Raw genomic sequence first — 21,269 nt, 5'->3', positions numbered from 1 at the left:
CTCTTAATTTAACCCCCGCCATAAATTAAAAAACATTTTTTGTATATTTAACACCATTATAAATGCTGGAGGCAAAGCAGGGTTTGGGGTGGAGGCTGACAGCTTGCAACCCCCCATATAATAACCTCATGACCCCCTGAGGGGTCCTGACCCCCCGTTTGAGAACTCCTGGGCTAGAGGATCAATTACCAGATACTATATTTCTGTACTTAACATTATTTTTACAAAACACTTATACCGCATTGTAAATATAAATGACACTTGACAACTTAGCTAACAATCCGTTCTCTGCTCAAAAAGCTTTCAAACTAAATAGGTAAGAAAACAAGACAACAAAATATGAGTCAACACAAGAGCTGCTTTTGTTTATCATCATTAATGTCCTTTAGTCCCTCAGACCTGGCAGAATTTGTGTGACTTCTCAACTGTAGGCAGTGATTTGTCTGTCTAGTACCATAAGATAACTCTTTTTATACACCTCTATTCCGACATAACGCGGTAAAGCAGTGCTCGTGGGGGGAGAGGCTGCACACTCTGGCGGATCAAAGCAAGTTCGATATAACGTGGTTTCCGCTATAACGCAGTAAGATTTTTTTGGCTCCCGAGGACAGCATTATATCAGAGTAGAGGTGTACAATTAATACTGTTTTAAACCACTAAATACCTTCTCTAGGCACGTCAGACAAGTACGAAGTGTTACCAAGTAAGCATATGAGTGAAATTAAAGATATTTCCACTATTAATATAGATTTTAATTATAAAACTGACTTTCGTCTTAAAATGTAATTTAAAGATTCAGAAGACCAGAGTGGTCTTTTTAATTTCTAAACTCCTAACATATAATTTTTAAACTACTGTTTAAACAATCCAGCAGAATTACTACACATTACCTATCTATCAACACTGCAGTGTCACTGTATATTCATGGAAGGTTACGGTACACGAAGAAAGACTATATGAGCCACAGAGATGATCAAATCTTGCAGCTGCAATTCTTATAATGCCTAGCCTTTTCTGTTGCAACATTGTCCATTATTAGATTTTAATAAGCAAAATAGAAAAATATCTAAAGCCACATTTAATGGCTAGTTAAAAAATTGGAAAAAATAGCTTTACCACAAAATCAGAGTAATCCAAGAACTATTTTTATACAATGACAATGCATGGAGGAGAGACAGCTCAGTGGTTTGAGCACTGGCCTGCTAAACACAGGGCTGTGAGTTCAATCCTTGAGGGGGCCATTTGGGGATTAGTCCTGCTGTGAGCAGGGGGTTGGACTAGATGATCTCCTGAGGTCCCTTCCAACCCTGATATTCTAGGATGGCTCAGTTGCTCCATCCAGAACCTATAAAAAGAAGAAACTATATATGGGGAGAGGAAGAAGTCCCACCTCCCTTGTCTCAGAAGATTCTCTGCTCATGACTCTACAGAGTACAAGGTGTGGAGTTGGAGGCAGGATATGCTAAAGCTGCTGTGGGATGCGATCAATGGCAGCATGGCTCCTAATAAGGCTATGTTGCCCACGAGTAAGATAGACAGAGAAGCAATAGTTATCCTTGAAGAACAGTTCCTGTCTCTAACAAAAAGGGGATCTCTTCTCTGAAGATCCTTAGGATGTGTGGACTTTGGAGAGGATGTTGCTCCAAAATCTGTGTGTCTGCAAATCTCTACCACTGTGAGGGAAGAGTTTCATAAAAACTCTTTAAAGTGAACCTTGCACTGTTTTGCACACAAACCCTCTCCTGAGGGTGTCAGAATCTAGGAATGGCCATATCAAGTCAGACCAATGGCCCATCTGCCCAGTATTCTGCCTTCCAACAGTGGCCACTGCCAGATGCTTCAGAGGGAATGAATAGAACAGGGCAATTGTCAAGTGATCCATCCCCGTCATCCAGTCCCAGCTTCTGGCCGTCAGAGAGATTTAGGAACACACAGAGCATGGAGTTGCATTCCCTGACCATCTTGGCTAATAGCTATTAATGGACCTATCCTTCATGAATTCTTTTTGCCTTCACAACATCCCCTGGCAACGAGTTCCACAAGTTGACTGTGCATTGTGCAAATAAGTACTTTCTTATGGTGGTTCTACAGAATGGGGCAATCTACACTATTGTATTAAATATCATATTTGGAGGATACAATGAAATAGCTCTATCAGGTTCACAGAATCAGAAAAATGTAGGGCTAAAAGGGATTTAGAGATCACCTAGTCCATCCACTTGTGCTGAGGCAGAATTAAATATACCTAGACCACTCCTGAGAGGTGTTTGTCTAACCTATTCCTAAAAACTTCCAGTGATGGGGATTCCACACCCTCCTTATGTAACCTGTTCCAGAGTTTAACTATCGGTATTATTTGAAAGCTCTTCTCGTTCACCTGCACATCTACCCACATGATATATGCCATCATGTGCCAGCAATGCCCCTCTGCCATATACATTGGCCAAACCGGACAGTCTCTACGCAAAAGAATAAATGGACACAAATCTGACATCAAGAATCATAACGTTCAAAAACCAGTGGGAGAACACGTCAACCTCTCTAATCGCTCAGTGACAGACTTGAAGGTGGCAATTTTGCAACAAAAAAACTTCAAAAACAGACTCCAAAGAGAGACTGCTGAACTCAAATTAATAGGCAAATTAGATACAATTAACTTAGGGTTAAATAGAGACTGGAAATGGTTGGGTCATTACACTAACTGAATCTATTTCCCCATGTTAGGTTCTCTTCACACCTTCTATGGGTCATCTCGATTATCACTTGAAAGTTTTTTTTTCTCCTGCTGATGATAGCTCATCTCAATTGATTGGACTCTTAAAGTTGCTATGCGTACTTCCACCTTTTCATGTTCTCTGTATGTATAAATATCTTCTGTCTGTGTGTTCCACTCTATGCATCTGAAGAAGTGAGCTGTAGCCCATGAAAGCTTATGCTGAAATAAATTTGTTAGTCTCTAAGGTGCCACAAGTAATCCCGTTCTTTTTGCAGATACAGACTAACACGGCTGCTACTCTGAAACCTTCCTAATATCTAACCTGAATCTCCCTTGTTAAAATAAGCCAGTTACTTCTTGTCCTACCCTCAGTGGACACGGAGAATAATTGATTTCCATCCTCTGTATTGATCACCTTTTACATATTTGAAGACTGTTTTCATGCCCTTCCCCCACATCCACCCCAGCCTTCTCTTCTTCAGTGGAACATGCCTACAGCTTTCACCCTTTCCTCATAGTCATATTTTCCAAACCTCATATTTTTTGTTTTTCTCCTCTTGACTCTCTCCAATTTGTTCATATCTTTCTTAAAGTGCAGTGCCCAAATCTGGACACTGTACTCCAGCTGAGGCCTCACCAGTGCCAAGTAAAGTAGAACTATTATCTTCTCTGTCTTACATATGACGTTTCCGTCACTACATATCAGAACAACATCTGCTATTTTTGAAGCAGAAGCAAACTTCTTGCCTCATATTTAATTTGTGATTCACTATAATCCCCAAATCTTTTTGTGTAATACTGCTGCCTAGCCAGTTATTCCCTGTTATATATTTGTGCATTTGATTTTTTCCTTCCTAAATGTGGTACTTTGCACTTGTCTTTATTAAATTTCATCTTGTTGATTTCAGACCAATTCTCCACTTTATCAAGATCATCCTGAATTCTAATCCTGTTCTCCAAAGTGTTTGCAACCACTCTCAGCTTGACGTTATTCATAAATTGTATATGCGTACTCTGCTCTCCAACATTCAAGTTATGATGAAATACTGAATGGTACTGGAACCAGGACTGACCCCTGAGGGGCCAAAGGAGACATGAACCATTGATAAATACTCTTTGAGTATGGTCTTTCAATCAGTTTTGCACCTACCTAATTTCATCTATGCCATATTTCCATAGGCTGCTTATTAGAATGTCATGAGGAACAGTCAAAAGAATCACTAAAGCCCAGCTATATCAAGTCTACTGCTTCTCCCCATCCAAAAGGCCAGTTACTTTGTCAAAGATGGAAACTAGATGGATTTGTCATGTATATGTCATGCCAAATCAATCTTGGCTATTACTTATCATCTTCTTATCCTCCAGGTTTGAACAAACTGACTGTTTAATAATTTGTTTGAGTATCTTTCTGGGTATCCAAGTTAGCCTGACTGGTCTAAATTCCCCAGGTCTTCCTTTTTCCCCTTTTTGAAAATAGGTACTATGTCTGCCCTTCTCCAGTCCTCCAGGACCTCTCCCATCCTTCATGAGTTCTTGAAGATAATCGTTAACTGCTCAAAGATTGCTTCAGCTAGTTCCTTAAGTACCCTGGGGTGAATTTTGTCAGCCCTGCTGACCTCAACACATCTAACTTACCAAAGTATTTTTTAACCTGTTCTTTTCCAAAAGCCTTCTTCCTTGTTGTTAATATTAATTGCGTTAAGCATCTGGTCACAATTAACTTTTTTAGTAAAGACTGAAGTAAAGGCTGAATAGTATATGTTTAGAATAACACATATGTGCTTAACCAAGAAAGCAGACTACATTCAGAAGAATATGGTCAGTCAGGCATGTACAGGGTAAATTATCTACCTGTAATTGTTTTCTGAAAGGTAGATTCTGTATTTGAACTAAAGCCCTGAGGTATCACACTTTCAGACAAGAGTCTTCCTTTTAAGCACTTTAAAATATCTTCCATTAAGCCTTTTGCCCTTGGGGAAGCAGTCACGCACCAGAGAATATATGAAGTGCACCAACCATCAGTTCTTATTTACGTGAACAACAAGTGGAGTCCTTCTCTGTGGCACTAAAAGTACTCACAGTTTTGCATGACAGAGAAGTAATTTCTTGGGATCTTTTACCTTTATTTCTTAATTTCACTATCACTTCTATTCTGTATTTTAAAGCCCAGAGGAGTTCTAAGCTTCACTCTTGCCACTGTCAGCCTTTGTTTGATTCCACCAGCTTTTTATATTTTTCTTTCAGACTTCTACCTTTTATTTTTTGTGACTTTTTCACCACTTATACAGAAAAGTGATTTCTACTGATTTCTAGCACTGCCCTGTACAGTAAGAGTTATGATGGGATTTGCTCACTGTGAGTTATCACCCTTAGGAAGGTTTAATATTCTATTGTTTTGAAAATTACAGTTTCTCCTTTACAAAGTGATTTGTTTAAAGGTTGTGATGCAATACAACAAACGGAAATAACAGAGTCTGAAGAATGATACTGCCATCCTCAACTCAAACTGGGGTTTTCTCCCCTCCCATTATTATGTGGGTTGAAGATAGACTATTAACTGTTACCCATATTTGACCCAAGTAGTTAGCCAAAGTTCAGGAACTTGTGGGTCTCCATCATCAATTTCTCATAACAGAAACAATCCACATCTTTAATGCAATTCTGTTTATTTACAAGGAATATAAAAAGTCCTGTTTCTCTGAACACATGAAGAATCAGACAAAAGGAAATACTTTCTTTGCTCACACCTCCATGTCTCTTTCAGTCACCATTCAGCCCAAAATCTCTCTTTCAGTTTTTTCTCAGGCCATGCTACAAATGCTTTTGTGTGGCTGCATTCTCTCCAAGCTTCTCTAGTCTTTCTGCTGTTTCTCTCACAGAGATCCAAACAAAACACAGTTTCAATCCAATCAATGCCCTACTCCCTGCATTTGCAATATCAGTCCCCAGAAAAATCCTTTGTGAGCCACGCTGTTAAATTTCTATTCAAAATTTGCCACAGGTCTATGTTTTGGATGGTTCGCCATTCCTTCACCTGCCTGATTTCATAAAGGAGCATAATGATTTCTGACAACAATCTTACATGAAGATGGGCAGTAATGTGTACAGTATCAAAGAGCTTTAACCCAATGTATAACACAATCTTAAATATTAATTTTCTAGTTCCTGACAATTTTCATTCACATATTATTTACAATTGGATTGGGACATTTAATAAATGATGGCTAACTAGTTCTTTCAGGCATGTTTGAAAACAAAAAAAAACGAGATGCATACAACCGCTCATGTCTATGCAGGGAATAAAAAGAGAAGGAAGGTGGATGAGGTAATATCTTTTATTGGACCAACTTCTACTGATGAAAGAGACAAGTTCTGAGCCACAGAGTTCTTCCTCAGGTCTGCTCTGTATATCTTGAAAGCTTGTCTCTTTCCCCAACAGAATATGGTCAGTAAAAGATATTACCTCACCCACCTTGTCTCTCTAATATCTTAGGTCCAACAGGGCTACAATACCGCTGTAAATGGGGGGAGGGGGAAATAAGATTATTTCACTGGCACTCAACCTGAATAAATCTTACAATGCAATATTCTGTTGCTGACATTATGTCCTTAGAACAGAGGTGGGGTAAGAGTCTGACTTTTGCCTCTAGATAGCATAGAACTCATAGCCCAGGCAGCAATGGCCTAAAGTGGCTTTAGGTCACCTTTGCATTCTCACAATCCTAGATTGCTCTGAGGGCTTAAACCGGGGAGGGCAAACTATGGCCTGCAGGCCGGATCTGGCCCCTCAGGGCTTTGGATCCAGCATGCGGGATTGCCACTCCCATGGTGTTGTAGGCCACACACCACTCTCGGAAGCAGCCGGCACCACGCCCCTGAGGCCCCTTGGGCGGGGGGGGGGGGGCAGAGGACTCTGCATGCTGCCCTCGCCTGCAGGTACTGCCCCTCACAGCTCCCATTGGCCGGGAAGTGGGAACCACAGCCAATGAGAGCTTCAGAGAATGTAAAGACAGGCAAGGGCAGCACGCGGAGCCCTCTGTCCCTCCCACCTTCAGGGGCCGCAAGGACGAGCCTGCCTTAGTCCCACTGTGTGCTGCTGCCACCCCGGAGCTGCTCCATGTAAGCGGTGCTGGGCTGGAGCCCGCACACCAAATCCCTCCTGCACCCCGCACCCCAACTCCCTACCCTGAGCCCCCTGTCGCACCCTGCACCCAACCCCCTGCCCTGAGGCCCTGCCACACCCTGCACCTCTCCTGCACCCCAACCCCCTGCCCTGAGCCCCCTGCTGTACCCTGCACCCCTCTTGCACACCAACCCCCACCCTGAGCTCCCTGCCGTACCCTACACCTCTCCTGAACACCAACCCCTTGCCCTGAGCCCCCGCCACACCCTGCACCGATCCTGCACCCCAACCCTCTGCCCTGAGCCCCATCCCACACTCCTCCCTGCCTCCCTGCCCTGAGTCCCCTCCTGCACTCCCCACCCCCTTCCCTGAGCCCCCTCGTACACCCCGCACCCCTCCTCCACCGCAAGCCCTTGCCCTGAGCCCACTCCTGCACACTGCACTCCCTCCTGCACCCCAACCTCCTGCCCCAGCCCTACATTCATCATCCTGCATGCCATTTCTCCACCAAGATGTGGCCCTCGGGCCAAAAAGTTTGCCCACCCCTGGCTTCAGCAACACCTGGAAGACAGCCTAAATTATGGCACTCTCCCTAGGTTGCCTATAAGCCACAGTACTGCCTGAAATCACTACAGTGCTGTGGCCCCATTCCCAACATGCCCATCCTGGCCCCAATACCAGGGCCTTACAGGGTATGTCTACACTGCAATTAAAAGCCTGCAGCTGGCCCATGCCAGCTGACTCAGGCTAAGAGACTGTTTAGCTGGAGTGTAGATGTTAATGTTTTGGCTAGGGCTGGAGTCCAGGCTCTGGGACCCTGCGAGGTGGGCAGGTCCCAAAACTCAGACTACAATGCAATTAAACACCCCCTTAGCCCTAGTCCCGCAAGCCCAAGTCAGCTGGCACAGGCCAGCCGAGGGTACATAAGTGCAGTGCAGATATACCCACAGAGGCTCCTCTGAAGGCAGTTTTATGACTCTCCTCCACATTTTCTGCACCAAGGGAAACCTATTCTAGATGAATACAGGGCTTTTAGAGACCCTTTACACCACTGCAGTCCTTTTAAATAGCAGAATAAAACTGGAATGGAGAAGAGGATCTCACCTCTGGAGTTAGAAAACAAACACAGGCCCTTGTATATCATATGTATTACAAGGCACAATATGACAACATAAACAAGATAGGATGTTGCGAATGGGATGACATAGTCTCTAAAATCAGAAATGGATACAAAGTTTTATCACACACCTTGTTCTGTCAAATTTGGATCTATTATAATGCGCTATGCGCTACATCTGAGACTGACCAAGGCCACCCTTAAATTAAGGCATGCGGGGGCTCATCTACTAAGCAAGAAGAACTGTTGACAAGGTCACACACCAGTGCTTCATGCTCAATCCTGTTTGCATATCCAGTTCTTAGTGCAAGTCAAGAGCCTAATCCTCAGTTACAAAGCCCTAAGTGGGCTGACACCAGCTACCTGACTGAATGTCTCCCTCTGCACCATGAAATGAAAGCTGCATTCAGCCAGAGCACTTTGGCTGACAGAAATCAGGATATGCCTTGCAGGGAGTGACGGCAGAGCTTTGGGTGTGGAGAACCACAACTGTGAAACCAGCTTCTAGCAGAGATTTGGCTGCACCTAAATTTTACCACCAGTGTTACACAGCAAAAAATCCTTTGAAAAAGAAAATAATGTATGTACACGCATGTAAATGATATACTGATCAGTCTCACATGCAAGCCCACATACATATATAATTTTACCATAAATTTATTATACCTTTTTCCTGCTTACCTACATGTACAACATTAATCCTAAGAAAAAAGGAAAAATAATACTTTTCCAAAACATTCTACTATTACACATAAATCATAAAAAATATATTATCAAAGTCATTGCCGCTTTATATTGTACCAAAGGTATCTCTGACATTTAGCTAAGACAACAATAAATTGATCAATACAATCATCATGCAAAAAGAAATCAAGAAGCAGCTCAACAAATATAACTGGTAACTGTTCTCCACAAATAATTAATAATAAAATTATTTAAAATTTTCCATCTTTCCTACATCTCATCTTCAAAAAACTCTATTAAAAGATATATGAACAAATAATATTGTCTATTCAATGCTATCCCATAAAAGAAAATTACTAAAATCAAGATACTATAACAAAAATAATACACACAAAATCTTATCACTGGGACTGCACTAAAGTGGTGGCTTTGTGATGAAACAGACATTTCTTTATATATGATTAAAATAATGCAGTTACTAAATATGTTTGGAGGTGTAAGACTTAGAATTTACATAGCTATTCATTTTTGTGCTTTTAAGTGTCATGGGAGTTTTGCAGGCAAACAATGTGATAAGTAACTGCATTGTTGTCACTTACCAACCTTAACTGGTGTTTTAAAGATTTTTGGTTGGGGTGTGTGTGTGTGTGTGTGTGTATACACACACACACACACACACACACACACACACACACACACACACACACACACACACACACACACACACACACACACACACTTCCCTCCCAGCACAGACTCAGTGTTATGACTGGAATTCTAGGTGAGGTCTCAGCTCTATAAAGATGTGATAATGATACAAATAAACTTCTTTTCCTTCAGTCATAAAAGTTTAAAAATGGTAATCTGATTACATGACAAAGCAGATTGGTTTTCTTAAAAACAAAAATTCATCAGAGAAATTTCCTGAGCAGGAAGACAGTTCAGTAACAAAATGTTAAATTATGTTAGATCAACTAATGGTTTGGAAGCCTCCAGCTACTGTTCAGTTCTGAAACCTGATTTCAATTAAATATATTTGTACGCTAATCCCAAAGCCAATTTGGCCATCTCTGATTTCAGCAGAAAACTAGATACACATGATAAGATGAAAGTTTATTTTAAACTATATATGTAGATATGTAGATATATACCTATCACAATGATTAGATAATGGCTTCCAGAATTTGGTGAACTTTCAGCCATGTTTAATGTTTTTTAAAAAAAAAAAAGTACCTTTAATATTTTCTTAAAGATGTACTGTCCTGGCTTCTCTTAATTCTTGTGATCATTTAATGCATTATAAAGTAATACAGCGTACAATGAACTCTTATTAAAAGGCAATAGTTCTCCTACTGAGTTACTGAAAAGACACCACGCTTTGTGTGTCTGTTTTACATCTTACTACAAACACAAGGTTATCTAAAATTAGAAAAAACACCTTGCAACGACATCCCACCCAGACTTTGTTTATACTTGGCCATCAATCGCACTTTCTTACCACCAGAGAGTGAATCAGAAGAGTGATAACTATCTCTGCAGAAACGGAGCAATGTGTAATTAAGACATTAAACAGGAAACTAAAGAATGTGAAAACAGGCTGAATCCCAACAGTGCCATCTACAGCAAGAAGTACTGCAGGCAAAAGGATATGACAATTGCTAGAAATATCAACCACAGACTGAATGAGGCGTTTTTGGTTTTTGTTAATATAAATTACGGTAGTCTGATTGCAGTGTTAAAAGTCTAAGAAAAAAAGTTACATATTGCTATAAGTTTCATATCATTCCAAACCAGCCAGCATGTAAGATGAAAGCTGCTTTTTCTCAGCAAAAATAAATCAATATGTTTTCCGCTTTCTTATTTAAGGCCCTCAAATAAAATACAAAGCATGCAATAATTTGTTTTTGAGGTTCTGTTTCTTGTTTTTAGCTTATCTGTAATGACAGGAACAGCACCAAGAGACACATTGGAACAATTGGGACAGAACATTTCAGAAAGAGTCTTACCTTGCATTCTACTACGCTCTGATCCGACTCACAAGTAACATAGATTTCATCAACTGCCCGTCTAAGATTGTCAAAAAGAAATGCCCAATATCGAGCTCTCAAATCAACTTTTCGAGGTTGCCTTGTTTTTGTTGGGCTTTTGTCAAAGTTTTTATCTCCAGCAGCTGCTGATGTTATTTTACAGTCTACTGTAGTACTCTGAAGAGATGAGATACAACATAAAAAAAACAAAACAAAACACAAATAAGTGTGGCAAGGGGTTGGGCTTCTGTATAACAATTTTTTTCAACATATGTCAACACTTTCAAACAAGACATCCTTAATTGAGGCTTACACCATATCCCACTGACTGAGTTCTTCAAGCAAATTTTCTCATTAAACAAAAGGGGCAAGTCTGTAAAACCTAATTTCTTTTTCTCTGACATTTCTAACCCAATATTTACATCTGCACAATAGCAGAAGATATTCTGCGCTACATATAGATGGGAAAGCTGCATTTGTCCCATTACTTGTTCTGACAAGAGTATGTTTCCAGAAGATGCAAACATTATTTTGCTAATGACTATGCCAGGTCCATTCTGTCATCAAACAAATGTTATTGCAAAGATATTGTATAGAACATTTTGTCTCAATTTTTTGTTAAAATATAATAACTTCAGTGTACAAGTATTAAGGCCAGTGAACACAGCTGTGACCAGCCTTTTAATCAATGTTTTATTGCTTCACTGTAGTAAAGAAGTCAATAAGCATCAAATTAGTTACAAAAAAAAAGCTTTCACACTTCAAAAGATTCATGTCTTTGCCTGTATAGGTGACTTTCCATTCATCACACTCAAATATTACAAGGCAAATTCAAATCCAGCATATTGACTTTAATTGTGTTGGTCTTACTTATGCCAGGTCTGATGTTGTCTCTCTGTTGTTTTGACTCTAGAGTCATGATTTCAGCAGTGTTAAACACACCTTAAGCTTCTACCCTAATTTTCGAAGAAGAGAAATGGAGTATAAATTTATGGTTCTCTGCAAATTATTGAGATATAAATGCTATGTTAAATTTGATTACTCTATTTTCTTTGGGCTCGTATCTGTCCCCAGTTTTCTTCGTGGCTGCTGGATCACAGATGATCTGTTATGTGCCATCTTAAAAGCAATAATTTAATGATTACTACAGCCTTACACATCTGCTGAGCTTGCACGTTCAGTTCATTCCTTTTCACAGTGTGGGAGGTAGGTTTTTCCTTCGTTGATGGATATACTGTAACTCAGTTATGGAAGACATTCCAAAGGGGTGTGAAGCACCTCTTCCTGGGTGACAACTCCAAAATTGAATTCAGCCAGATTCAGGATACCGGGCCCATCTAGCCTAAGATTCTCTCCCACAACAACCAAGAGGAAGGAAGGAGTTCCCGTACTAGAAGTGCTGTGGGTATGGGGGGTCCTCTCCAGCAACTGGGACAAGCACCCCAAATCAATCCAAAGTGATCCTCAATCATATACAATTTTTACCATGTATCTATTAACTAGGTCTGAGAACAAAAAATGCCAAAGCCCTAGCATATGAAAGCATAAATTGAATTATAGTCACTGGCAGGTCAAAACTGGCCCCAAATTTAGGTTTTGCAAAAATAAGCTACCAACCCAAATGTAAATATATAAATATTGCTCTGCAGCATTTGAAATTCAGATAATACAGCACTACACTAGTTTCTATGCATGAGAACATGCCATTGTTTAATGTGATTACAAATCAGTGAAACTGACCAGTCTATTTTCACTGTCTAAATTGAGGGAAATACAAAAAGTAAGAAAATACATAAATAATTAAAAGAAAATTAGATTTTTAAAAAGTTACTTCCCGGACTATTTAAAGGAAATTTGGGAATAAAGTTGTCACTATTCTCCTTAAAAAGACACTCGCAAGATATTGAAAACTATAACATTACATCTAATCAAATACAAAACAAAAAGAATGGAGAATAAGCTTTTATAAATAAAAAGGCACCCATGCATCCTTTTTTCATATCAAAAGAAAAGACTGAAAAGAGATATATACATTTCCCTCAATACTGACAACACAAACATAGCATTGTATTAGTTAAGGGCATGAGAACCAGAAAACAAAACCAACTTTAAATAGAAAGTAAAAATGTTCATTAGCCAAACAATCAAGCAGCATAAATGGAAAAAAATAATTTAAATATTTCTTTTTAATAATTTGTATCTTGAAGCATTCATTAGGCACTCCATGCATATGTTTTCTGTAGTAGAGATCTCTACAATGTTATGTTGCGTAAGACACTAGTACATTTTTAGTATTGCTTGGAGAACTCCATCTTTTCAAATTCTAATTTCTTTAAACTCCATCTTTTAGTCAGTGTGTCAAAATGAACAAAACAATATATGAGCCAAGGTGCCTACAGGATACATCAATTAAACAAAGGGATGAGGATTTCAATAGTTTAAGTCAGTTATTGAAACAAAAATGCTTACGGGCTACCACTTTTATATTCCAAGATTAAATCCAATGAGATTTAAAACAGCCCAAGCTACTAAATCCTTGAAAAACAGGTTTCATAATTAAAACAACTAATCTTAACTACAATACTGAGAACAGGATGCTATAATAATTGGCCTGGGTTCAAATCCTACTGCTTCTCAGTGAAAAGCTGAAAAACATTTTTCTCCTGTGCCAAAACTTTGTTTCATTGCAGGAAAGGTTGCATTCAACAGAGACAGAGCACCATTGTAGAAATGTCATTTAAGCCCAAAGGCAATACAAGTTAAAATACAAACTCTACAGTAATTTGGATGAAAGTCTCAACGTTATAAATGGAAGGTAGATGGATTAGGGGAAAACCAGAAAAACATTTTTTATGTTGGCATTTGTGCAAAAGAGATCCCAAGACTGTGCAAATACTAAGTGCACAGAGGATTTTCCTTGTTCTCCTCAGAAGGTTCTTTGTGATTTTTAGTATTCCATCATAAAGACACTGCAATAAATTCAATGCCACTTTCAACAGTTTATGCTGGCTTTAAATTAAAAAACATTCTCTGCATGTTTGGAAAACATACAGTATATCAAATCAGATTTCAATATAAAAATGGCACACCTTTAAAAGTGGAACAGTAGGTGAGAATCAAAATTTTTAAATTACTGTATTCTAAGACTATAAATGTCTCTACTTCTTTTCTAGAAGATTTTAAACTACAGGCCACATTTCTAGACATGTAACTACCAAACAGAAGTGAATTGCATAAATGCGTGAGGGCAAAACTTGCCAAACTGTTTATTAAAGATCAGCTCTATTAGAACTCCTGGACCCTTTTATGGGTTTTCTCCGCATTCTAGTCTATTCTTTCTCTCAAATAGCTCCTGCTCTGTCTACACTACAAAACACATCATATAATGTACTAAAACATTTGGAAAATTTCATTTTGTAACTAACAAGGAGCACACAATGCAATCAGATTGATCATGATTTCAATGGCTGCACTCGCATTTCTTTATCACAATAAAATTTACCAAAGTTGTAGTACATTTAATTTTGCAAACCAAACCAAAATAGTGCATGAGAAACTGGAAGAGCAATAAAGTAAAAGTGTGCACTTTGAGCCTATTCACTTTACCTTCTGTTAGAAAGCAAGGCGGATTGCTGGAAATAATCCACACTTGGATGCTTTTGGCCAAATGCCATGTATAGTTTATTTAAATAGTGATTTTGGTCAAGTCTAAGATTTATGACTTTGCCAATTCCATATACATATTTAAATTAATGTGTTTGCATGTTGTTTCTTGTGAACCAAAAGGGAAAACTCAACAGCTGCATGTGACTCACCAGGTGTGACTACTCAATTTGTGGGCTTTGTTTTATGGTCTCTTGACTTTAATTTAGATGCAAAAATAAAATCCCTTAAGGTTTTCCTATTTATAAATAAGTATAAGGAAAAATAAATGAATCTCAACTATCTTTCCAATGTAATAAAATACTTAAGGCGAGAGCAAGCTACCTGCTATTCTTGTTGCACTACAGACACAGAACTTCAAGATGCAATTCTGTGTGGACACAGTTTACAATCTTAAATTACAGGACTGACATCTTTGAACTGCCCATAGAATTGCAAAGGAATGTGATACCGCACTGATAGATTAGTAGAAAAATTATAAAAACACAATTCTACCTTTTACTGAAGGAGAAGACTAACTTATTTATTATATGGGACAGGACTTTTTCCCTACCCTTGCTTATATCTCAGTTTGTGAAAAATCCCATAGCCAGCATGTGCACACAGATTATGTGACCCAGGAAGTACTGTCTTCAGTTCTGAGCCACCAACAATTTGAACCCTATGTAGAAATGTAAGAAGGAATCTGAAACCACTAAAACTTTTCTCCAACCTAAAACACAAAAACAGTCATACATTTTGTTCAAACTTTTCTTTTTTAAAAAGCTTAGCTTAGCCCTGCACATAAACTTTTAGACCAAAGTGTACAATGGTTAATTTACAACTATTTTAAAGTACAGTTTATGATGGAAAAGATGACAACTTTGACTACAGTGTCATAAATGGTTATATTATAACAACAGCATTTACCCTCTGCAGTCTGCATTTATAAAAGCCACGACTTTGGTAAGGTGATTAGGTTTCTTCTCACATTCAGCAAAGATTGTGAACATAAAGAATGAATTGTCATAAAACAGGTTCAATGAACTTCACGTAATTGAAATGAACATCTTTAAATACATCTTTAAGAGCAGCACTGGAGTCAGTTTTTATATTTATCTCTGAATTTTAGACATGTATTACATTTAGCGTTCATTTATTGGTTTCTCTTTCTTGAGTATTTTGAGTATCAATTGTATTTGGTCAACCAAAAATGACCCCAGTAGACATCCTTACTGCTTGAAATTCTTCATATATGATCACTAGCCAGACTACTGTATATTCTGAAAGTGTGAGATTCTTTGGACAAAAGATTTGAAAAGCAAGTTTGATAAACAAGTGTTCTAAAATGTTTCTGTAATGTCATATCTCAAAAACAGCTTGGTCTAGACCAGGGGTTCCCAAATTCAAATATCTAGTATGCAGCTTGGTCAGAGACAATGCTGCAAATGTATTCAAGATGAGAATAAATTTAGAAGAGAGTGAAGACAGCTAATAACGTATGGCTGTAGTGTTCCTTTGATGCACCTCCTAGCCAAAGACTTCAGTGTTCCCTGAATAAAAGCTAGTGCTGTTGAAATTGCAAAATACTTCCGTAATGACCACTTTGCAGCAGCTGCTTTGAAAAAAGTGGGAGAAACCAAGCTAACTCTCCCACAAGACGTGCGACAGAACTCCGTAGTGGGCTGTTTTGAGCACTATATCAAGAATTGGCCTAATCTGATTGACAGTTTGTCAACAAAATCATGAAAAAATAGATGGTATTGTCACAGCCAAAGTTCTCAACATTGGTCTTAAGAGAAATGTTGAACACATGCGGAGTACCCTGAAGCCTATTTCTGTAACCTTGAACAAAATACAGGGAAATAGCTGTTTTATTGCTGATGCTGTTGAAATTTGGAAGGAACTGGGTGAGATCTTAAAAAGAGAAATATGCAATGACAGCGTTGAATTACAAGCATTAAAAAAACAAATGAGACAAGCTCTATATCCAGCTCATTTTCTTGCAAATATTCTTAATACTCAGTACCCAGGTCAAACCTTAACTGCTGAAGAAGAGGAGTTGGCTATGACATGGACATCCAGCAATCATCCCTCCATAATGCCAACTATAATAAACTTCAGAGCTAAGGGTGAACCATTCAAGAAATATATGTTTCCTGATTATGTTTTAAAGAAAGTCACACCAGTGAACTGGTGGAAGTCATTTAAGCATTTAAGAGAGAGAAGGTAGACGAAGCAATTAATCTTTTACTGGACCAATTTCTGCTGGTGAAGAGAGACAAGCTTTCGAGCCACACAGAATTCTTCTTCCAAGGCTTGTCTCTCTCGCCAACAAAAGTTGGTCCCATAAAAGATATTATCTCACTCAAAACGTCTCTCTAATATCCTGGGACCGACATGGATATAACTACACTGCACATTTAAAATTGTCACTAGGAAAAAACAGATAAAGAAATGCAGATACAATTTTAATTTTTTTGTTTTCTTTCGAAATACTATTATAATTCATTAGGGTGACCAGATGTCCCAATTTTATAGGGACAGTCCTGATTTTTGGGTTTTTTTCATATATAGGCTCCTATTACCCCCGTCCTGATTTTTCACCCTTGCTGTCTGGTCACCCTATAATTCACATTATGAAGAGAAAAGACTTGATTTTCCATGTGGCAAGTAGTGGGGTTATCCCACCATGAAGTGAAAGAAGTGAGAACAGGGGAACAGAAAGGTTGGTGTTGGAAACTTAATGAGCTTTCTAAGCTTTCTGGCAATTAGGCTTTTTGAACTACTGAGATGACATTCTAACTTTCTGAATTGCGGGTCTGGGGTTTTTTTTAAACTTTAACTCCAAATTTCTTCACTTGCACACTTTGGTATTTTTTACTATCCCTCTGGAAACTTAAGTATAACACTTAATTGATTTGCCTGATCTCTAGTGGCTCAGGAAGAAGACTGCCTCTTTGGCCACAGGAAGCTTAAATAAGTCTCCTGAAGCAGACCAATGCTCTGTCACTGTGGTACAAAACCAGCCTAGATCTTTCTGATCTTCACTTGCAGCCCAATCCAACTCCCAGATTTTCACTGAAGTCAATAAGAGGTAGATCTGCCCCTTTGTGACAGTGAAATGCTGTTTTGTTACTTTAAAGAAAACAGAAAAAATAAGAATATCTTCTGCACTTACACTCTACGCACACACTGTAAAAGATATGATTCCTTTGGTTATAACATTTGAGTAACATCTACAGTTACCCATCATCATTAGTGTTATAATATGAATTTAATTCAGATATAGACAAACATATGCAACCAGTACAATTACTGTGCAAGAACTGACACCTGTTTTTCTATCCAAAGCATAAAGACTGCTACATAATTAGAACAATAAAATCATACAGCAGTTATGCCAGCAACGGTTCCGTCATACGATCAGCTCTCATATAAAGTGGGCAACAATTTTTTTGTGGATACAACTATAGCTAAGCGTAGACAGTGAGGCAGTGGAAGTGAATGGAAAGGTTATTTTAAGTCCCCGGGCACCAGTCAGTTCTAACACAGTACATTTCAAATTGTCACAGTTTGATATCTGCCTTCCTCTCCCTTGAGTGGCAACCGTTAAGAAAGAACCCAGATTGTGTCTGATGCTTGGCATTTTACCCTCCATTAGCTACTTGAAAAGGGTCAAAACTGAACAGGCTGTTAACCAACTTTGCCATAGCACTACTAGCACCACCTTTATTCAGCAGTGAAACACAACATACAACTTTTGTTTTTAAAATGGTCATGAACCTGAATATTTCTAATGCAAATATACTATCAAGGTTATAAATGAATGATGAATAAGTTCTGTAAAAATATTTAATGCTTGTTATCAGCAAAAGTACCACTATTTTAAAATAAAATAGCAGTAAACTGCTAAACTAAATCTGTAATTGCAATTTTTTTACTCCGGTTGTATAAATAAATATAACAAGAAAAAGAGGGCTGAGGGAAGATTTTTCAATACTATAGTCAAATGTGTAAGCACTCTGCAGCACCACCATTTTATTAAATTTACAACTATAAAGAATAAGTTTAAACCTTATAAATATACATTGCAAAACTCTCTGCTTTTGACCAGGTAGTACTTTTCAGGCTCACATAGCTAGTAATGCAGAGTCGCACTGCCCAAGTATGAACTCCAGAATGACAATCACTTCCCTAGCTCCCTTGCTTGCAAACTGCACTATCCTAGTGCAATATGCTCCCCTCTCTAAAACAGGCCAATTTTGAGAGGGATAGGGCAGGATAATAACCCTTCATCCTCCCCATCCACTTTGGAGCAATTTAGTTGTATACTAAGGTTCAGATCCGGAAAACAATCATGCATCTTAACATGACACAAGCAAGTAGGTCCCATGGATGCCAATTATTTCAATGGGATTATTCACGTGTGTCAAGCTACATACAAAAGGTGTTTGCAAGAGCCTTGCTTTCTACTGAGTATTAAAGAGAGTAAGGGATCTGAGACCATACATAAGATGCAGTGTTTTTTTAAAGCTTTATTATAAACAAAATTTTATCTATTTTCAACAGTGGAAGTGTTTGCCAAATAACAAAATCATACACAGGCATTTGTAAACACTTTAATAAATCCTTTGTCTTTTTTGAAAACTATGTGCTTTTTAAACTGAATTTGAAATAGAAACACATATTCCTTGTATCACAAATCACACAGTTTATGTGGTGAAAAGTTACTATATTAAAAATTGAATAATCTACTTGCACAGAAGTTTCAATACTCCACCATGTAAAGGCAGCAGTTCTAGCAAGTATAAAGTACAATTATTTTGAGAACGGCAAGAAGTTCTTGAATGTAAATTTGTCAACACCATGGGAAGAGGAAGATGATGTCGATAAGATCAGAAGAGGGAGCTATTAAAAGCATATTTGCCTGAATTTAAACAGAGCTGTGGCACTTCTTGGATTTATTTCTACATAAAAGACTAAACAAAAACATAAAAATTTCCATTTTTAAAGTTGTATCCATGAGGTTTTCACACTGCTACCTCCAATACTCCAGTTCAAGCCAACAGTGTACTAATAGAGAATATATTTCTTGAAGCTCAATATTTACACAATCTCCCAGGGGACCTAATTAAACTGAGCCCAGAGGGTAAAGCTGATCATCCTTGTGCCCAACTAGATCGGTAGGGGCAGACCCTTCCACATGAAACCTCCATTACTTCATTAAGGTTCCACCTCCATGATCAGACTGCAGGATTAGGGCCTAAATAAGAAATTTTTTCTAATAAAAGGAAACCTTATCTAACTTGCATTTTAAGCAAGGATTGGAAACAAGAAAGAGGAATACCAATTGCTGAGCAGGGTAGAAAAGTAACTTGCCTATTCACTTACACAAAAAAGGAACATTTTTCTTTTTTTCCTTTATACCATCTCCTGTGATGCATAATACCATCTTCTGTGATGCATAATATCAAAGACTGGCAGACTTACAGATCAAAATGTTAAGCTAAAACTGTTATATCAAAGAAGAGGAACAGTTAAAGAAGATCAAAAATGATGAGAAGCCGAAATGTATTGCTCTGTTAATATAACATTATGATATAGTTAGTTCAATATCAAAGGCAAAGCTAGTAGCACCTCTATTATTTATGTTGCCTGACACTTTCCATTGTAAAATTCTGTTTTTGCTTGTAACTAAAGTGTTTGGACTGCCAGGTGTCTATCACAGGCTGAACTTTTTGGGGAAATTTTCAGCCAGAACGATTCAGCCATTTCAGAGTATGAAGCTAGGGAAAAACACATTGTTCTCCTCACATTAAAAAATTCCAGTGACCTTTTCTTTGAAAAGCTCTAGCGGGTTGAAATTTGGCACGGAGGTGCCATGTGTGTCCATGTGACTCAAAGCACTCCTTTACTCATACCCTACAAACTACTGTAATATTCTTTGTACAAAATATGCCCAGTGAAGTATCATTGAAAACTAATAACTTACTGGTCAATCATATGTATATCTCAACATTATACGTAAAGTTATGAATTCCACCAGTCTGATGTTATTAGCACATGTTCAAAAGCAGACAGCCCTGCCTAGGCAAAAGTTGTTAAACAGGTTTATCCTGAACCAGGGAGTATGTTTATCTCAATTTACATATAAGCAGTAAACAGGTTCATCTGAACAAGAGGGTTGCTGGGGGGGGGGGGGGGGGGCAAAGATAGCAGAGAACACTGCAATTCACATTCCAGCAAACACAATTGGGAGGAAAAAAAAGAGTATGAAGCTTCTTCCATCAGCAGACTCCATCCCACCTTCCTCACTGCTTGAATAAATTTTACTTTGAGGGGTAACCTTTCAAATAATCCATTTAAAAGATTTACAGCTCTATAAAGACAGAGGGCTTAACCTGTAGTGATAAGCAATTGAGGCAACTAATTGAATACAGTATTAGTGTATCATATAAGGTCTTTTATGAATGCCTATAAGTTATAACACATTTCAAAAGTAGCTCTTGGGTGGTGGATGACAGTGAGTAGAGGGTATGATAATAGAGGGGGGCTGAGAAGCAAGACCTCTGAATCTTCTGACGTTTGCACGGTGGCTCAGCCCTGCGCTGGTAAAAAGGTGCACGTTTTTCAGTGAGTGCAGGGATTCGTCCATTTTCTCATTTAAGAGATTTGACCTGTTAAAAGGAAGGTACTGGATGGTGTTTTGGATCTCCCCAGGAAATCCTGATGATTGCAGCCAGGAGTCCCTCCTCATGATTAGCCAAACTTCTAGAAGCTGTCTCTGCCACATCCACTGCAGCCTGAAGAGCTACCTTTGCCACTAGCTTTCCCTCATCTAAAAGAGATTGAAATTGGACCATCCTCTGCAGAAAGATTGTCTGTGAAGACTGCAAGCCTAGAACAAGTATTAAAATTGTATTTTGCTGACAACACTTCGCAGTCAGTGACAGAAAA

The 21,269-nt window shown here is 38.5% G+C and overlaps 1 protein-coding gene across 7 annotated transcripts in view; it reads right to left on the bottom strand.

The window, feature by feature from the left end:
• Positions 1-21,269, bottom strand: part of SCAPER (S-phase cyclin A associated protein in the ER) — a 357,501-nt gene that overhangs the window by 300,784 nt on the left and 35,448 nt on the right. For 6 of the 7 annotated variants that reach the window (XM_050966970.1, XM_050966973.1, XM_050966971.1 and 3 more), the window contains exon 5: positions 10,647-10,844. The exons of the other annotated variant lie outside the window; for it this stretch is intronic. In XM_050966970.1, the coding sequence (XP_050822927.1) occupies positions 10,647-10,844 (198 nt within the window). The remainder of the gene's footprint in view (positions 1-10,646; positions 10,845-21,269) is intronic. 7 annotated transcript variants of the gene reach the window in all.

Source organism: Gopherus flavomarginatus, chromosome 9 (assembly GCF_025201925.1).
Source record: "Gopherus flavomarginatus isolate rGopFla2 chromosome 9, rGopFla2.mat.asm, whole genome shotgun sequence".
NCBI lineage: Eukaryota > Metazoa > Chordata > Testudines > Testudinidae > Gopherus > Gopherus flavomarginatus.
Note: the sequence above shows the minus strand (reverse complement) of the source record. Positions and strands in the feature narration are given on the sequence as shown.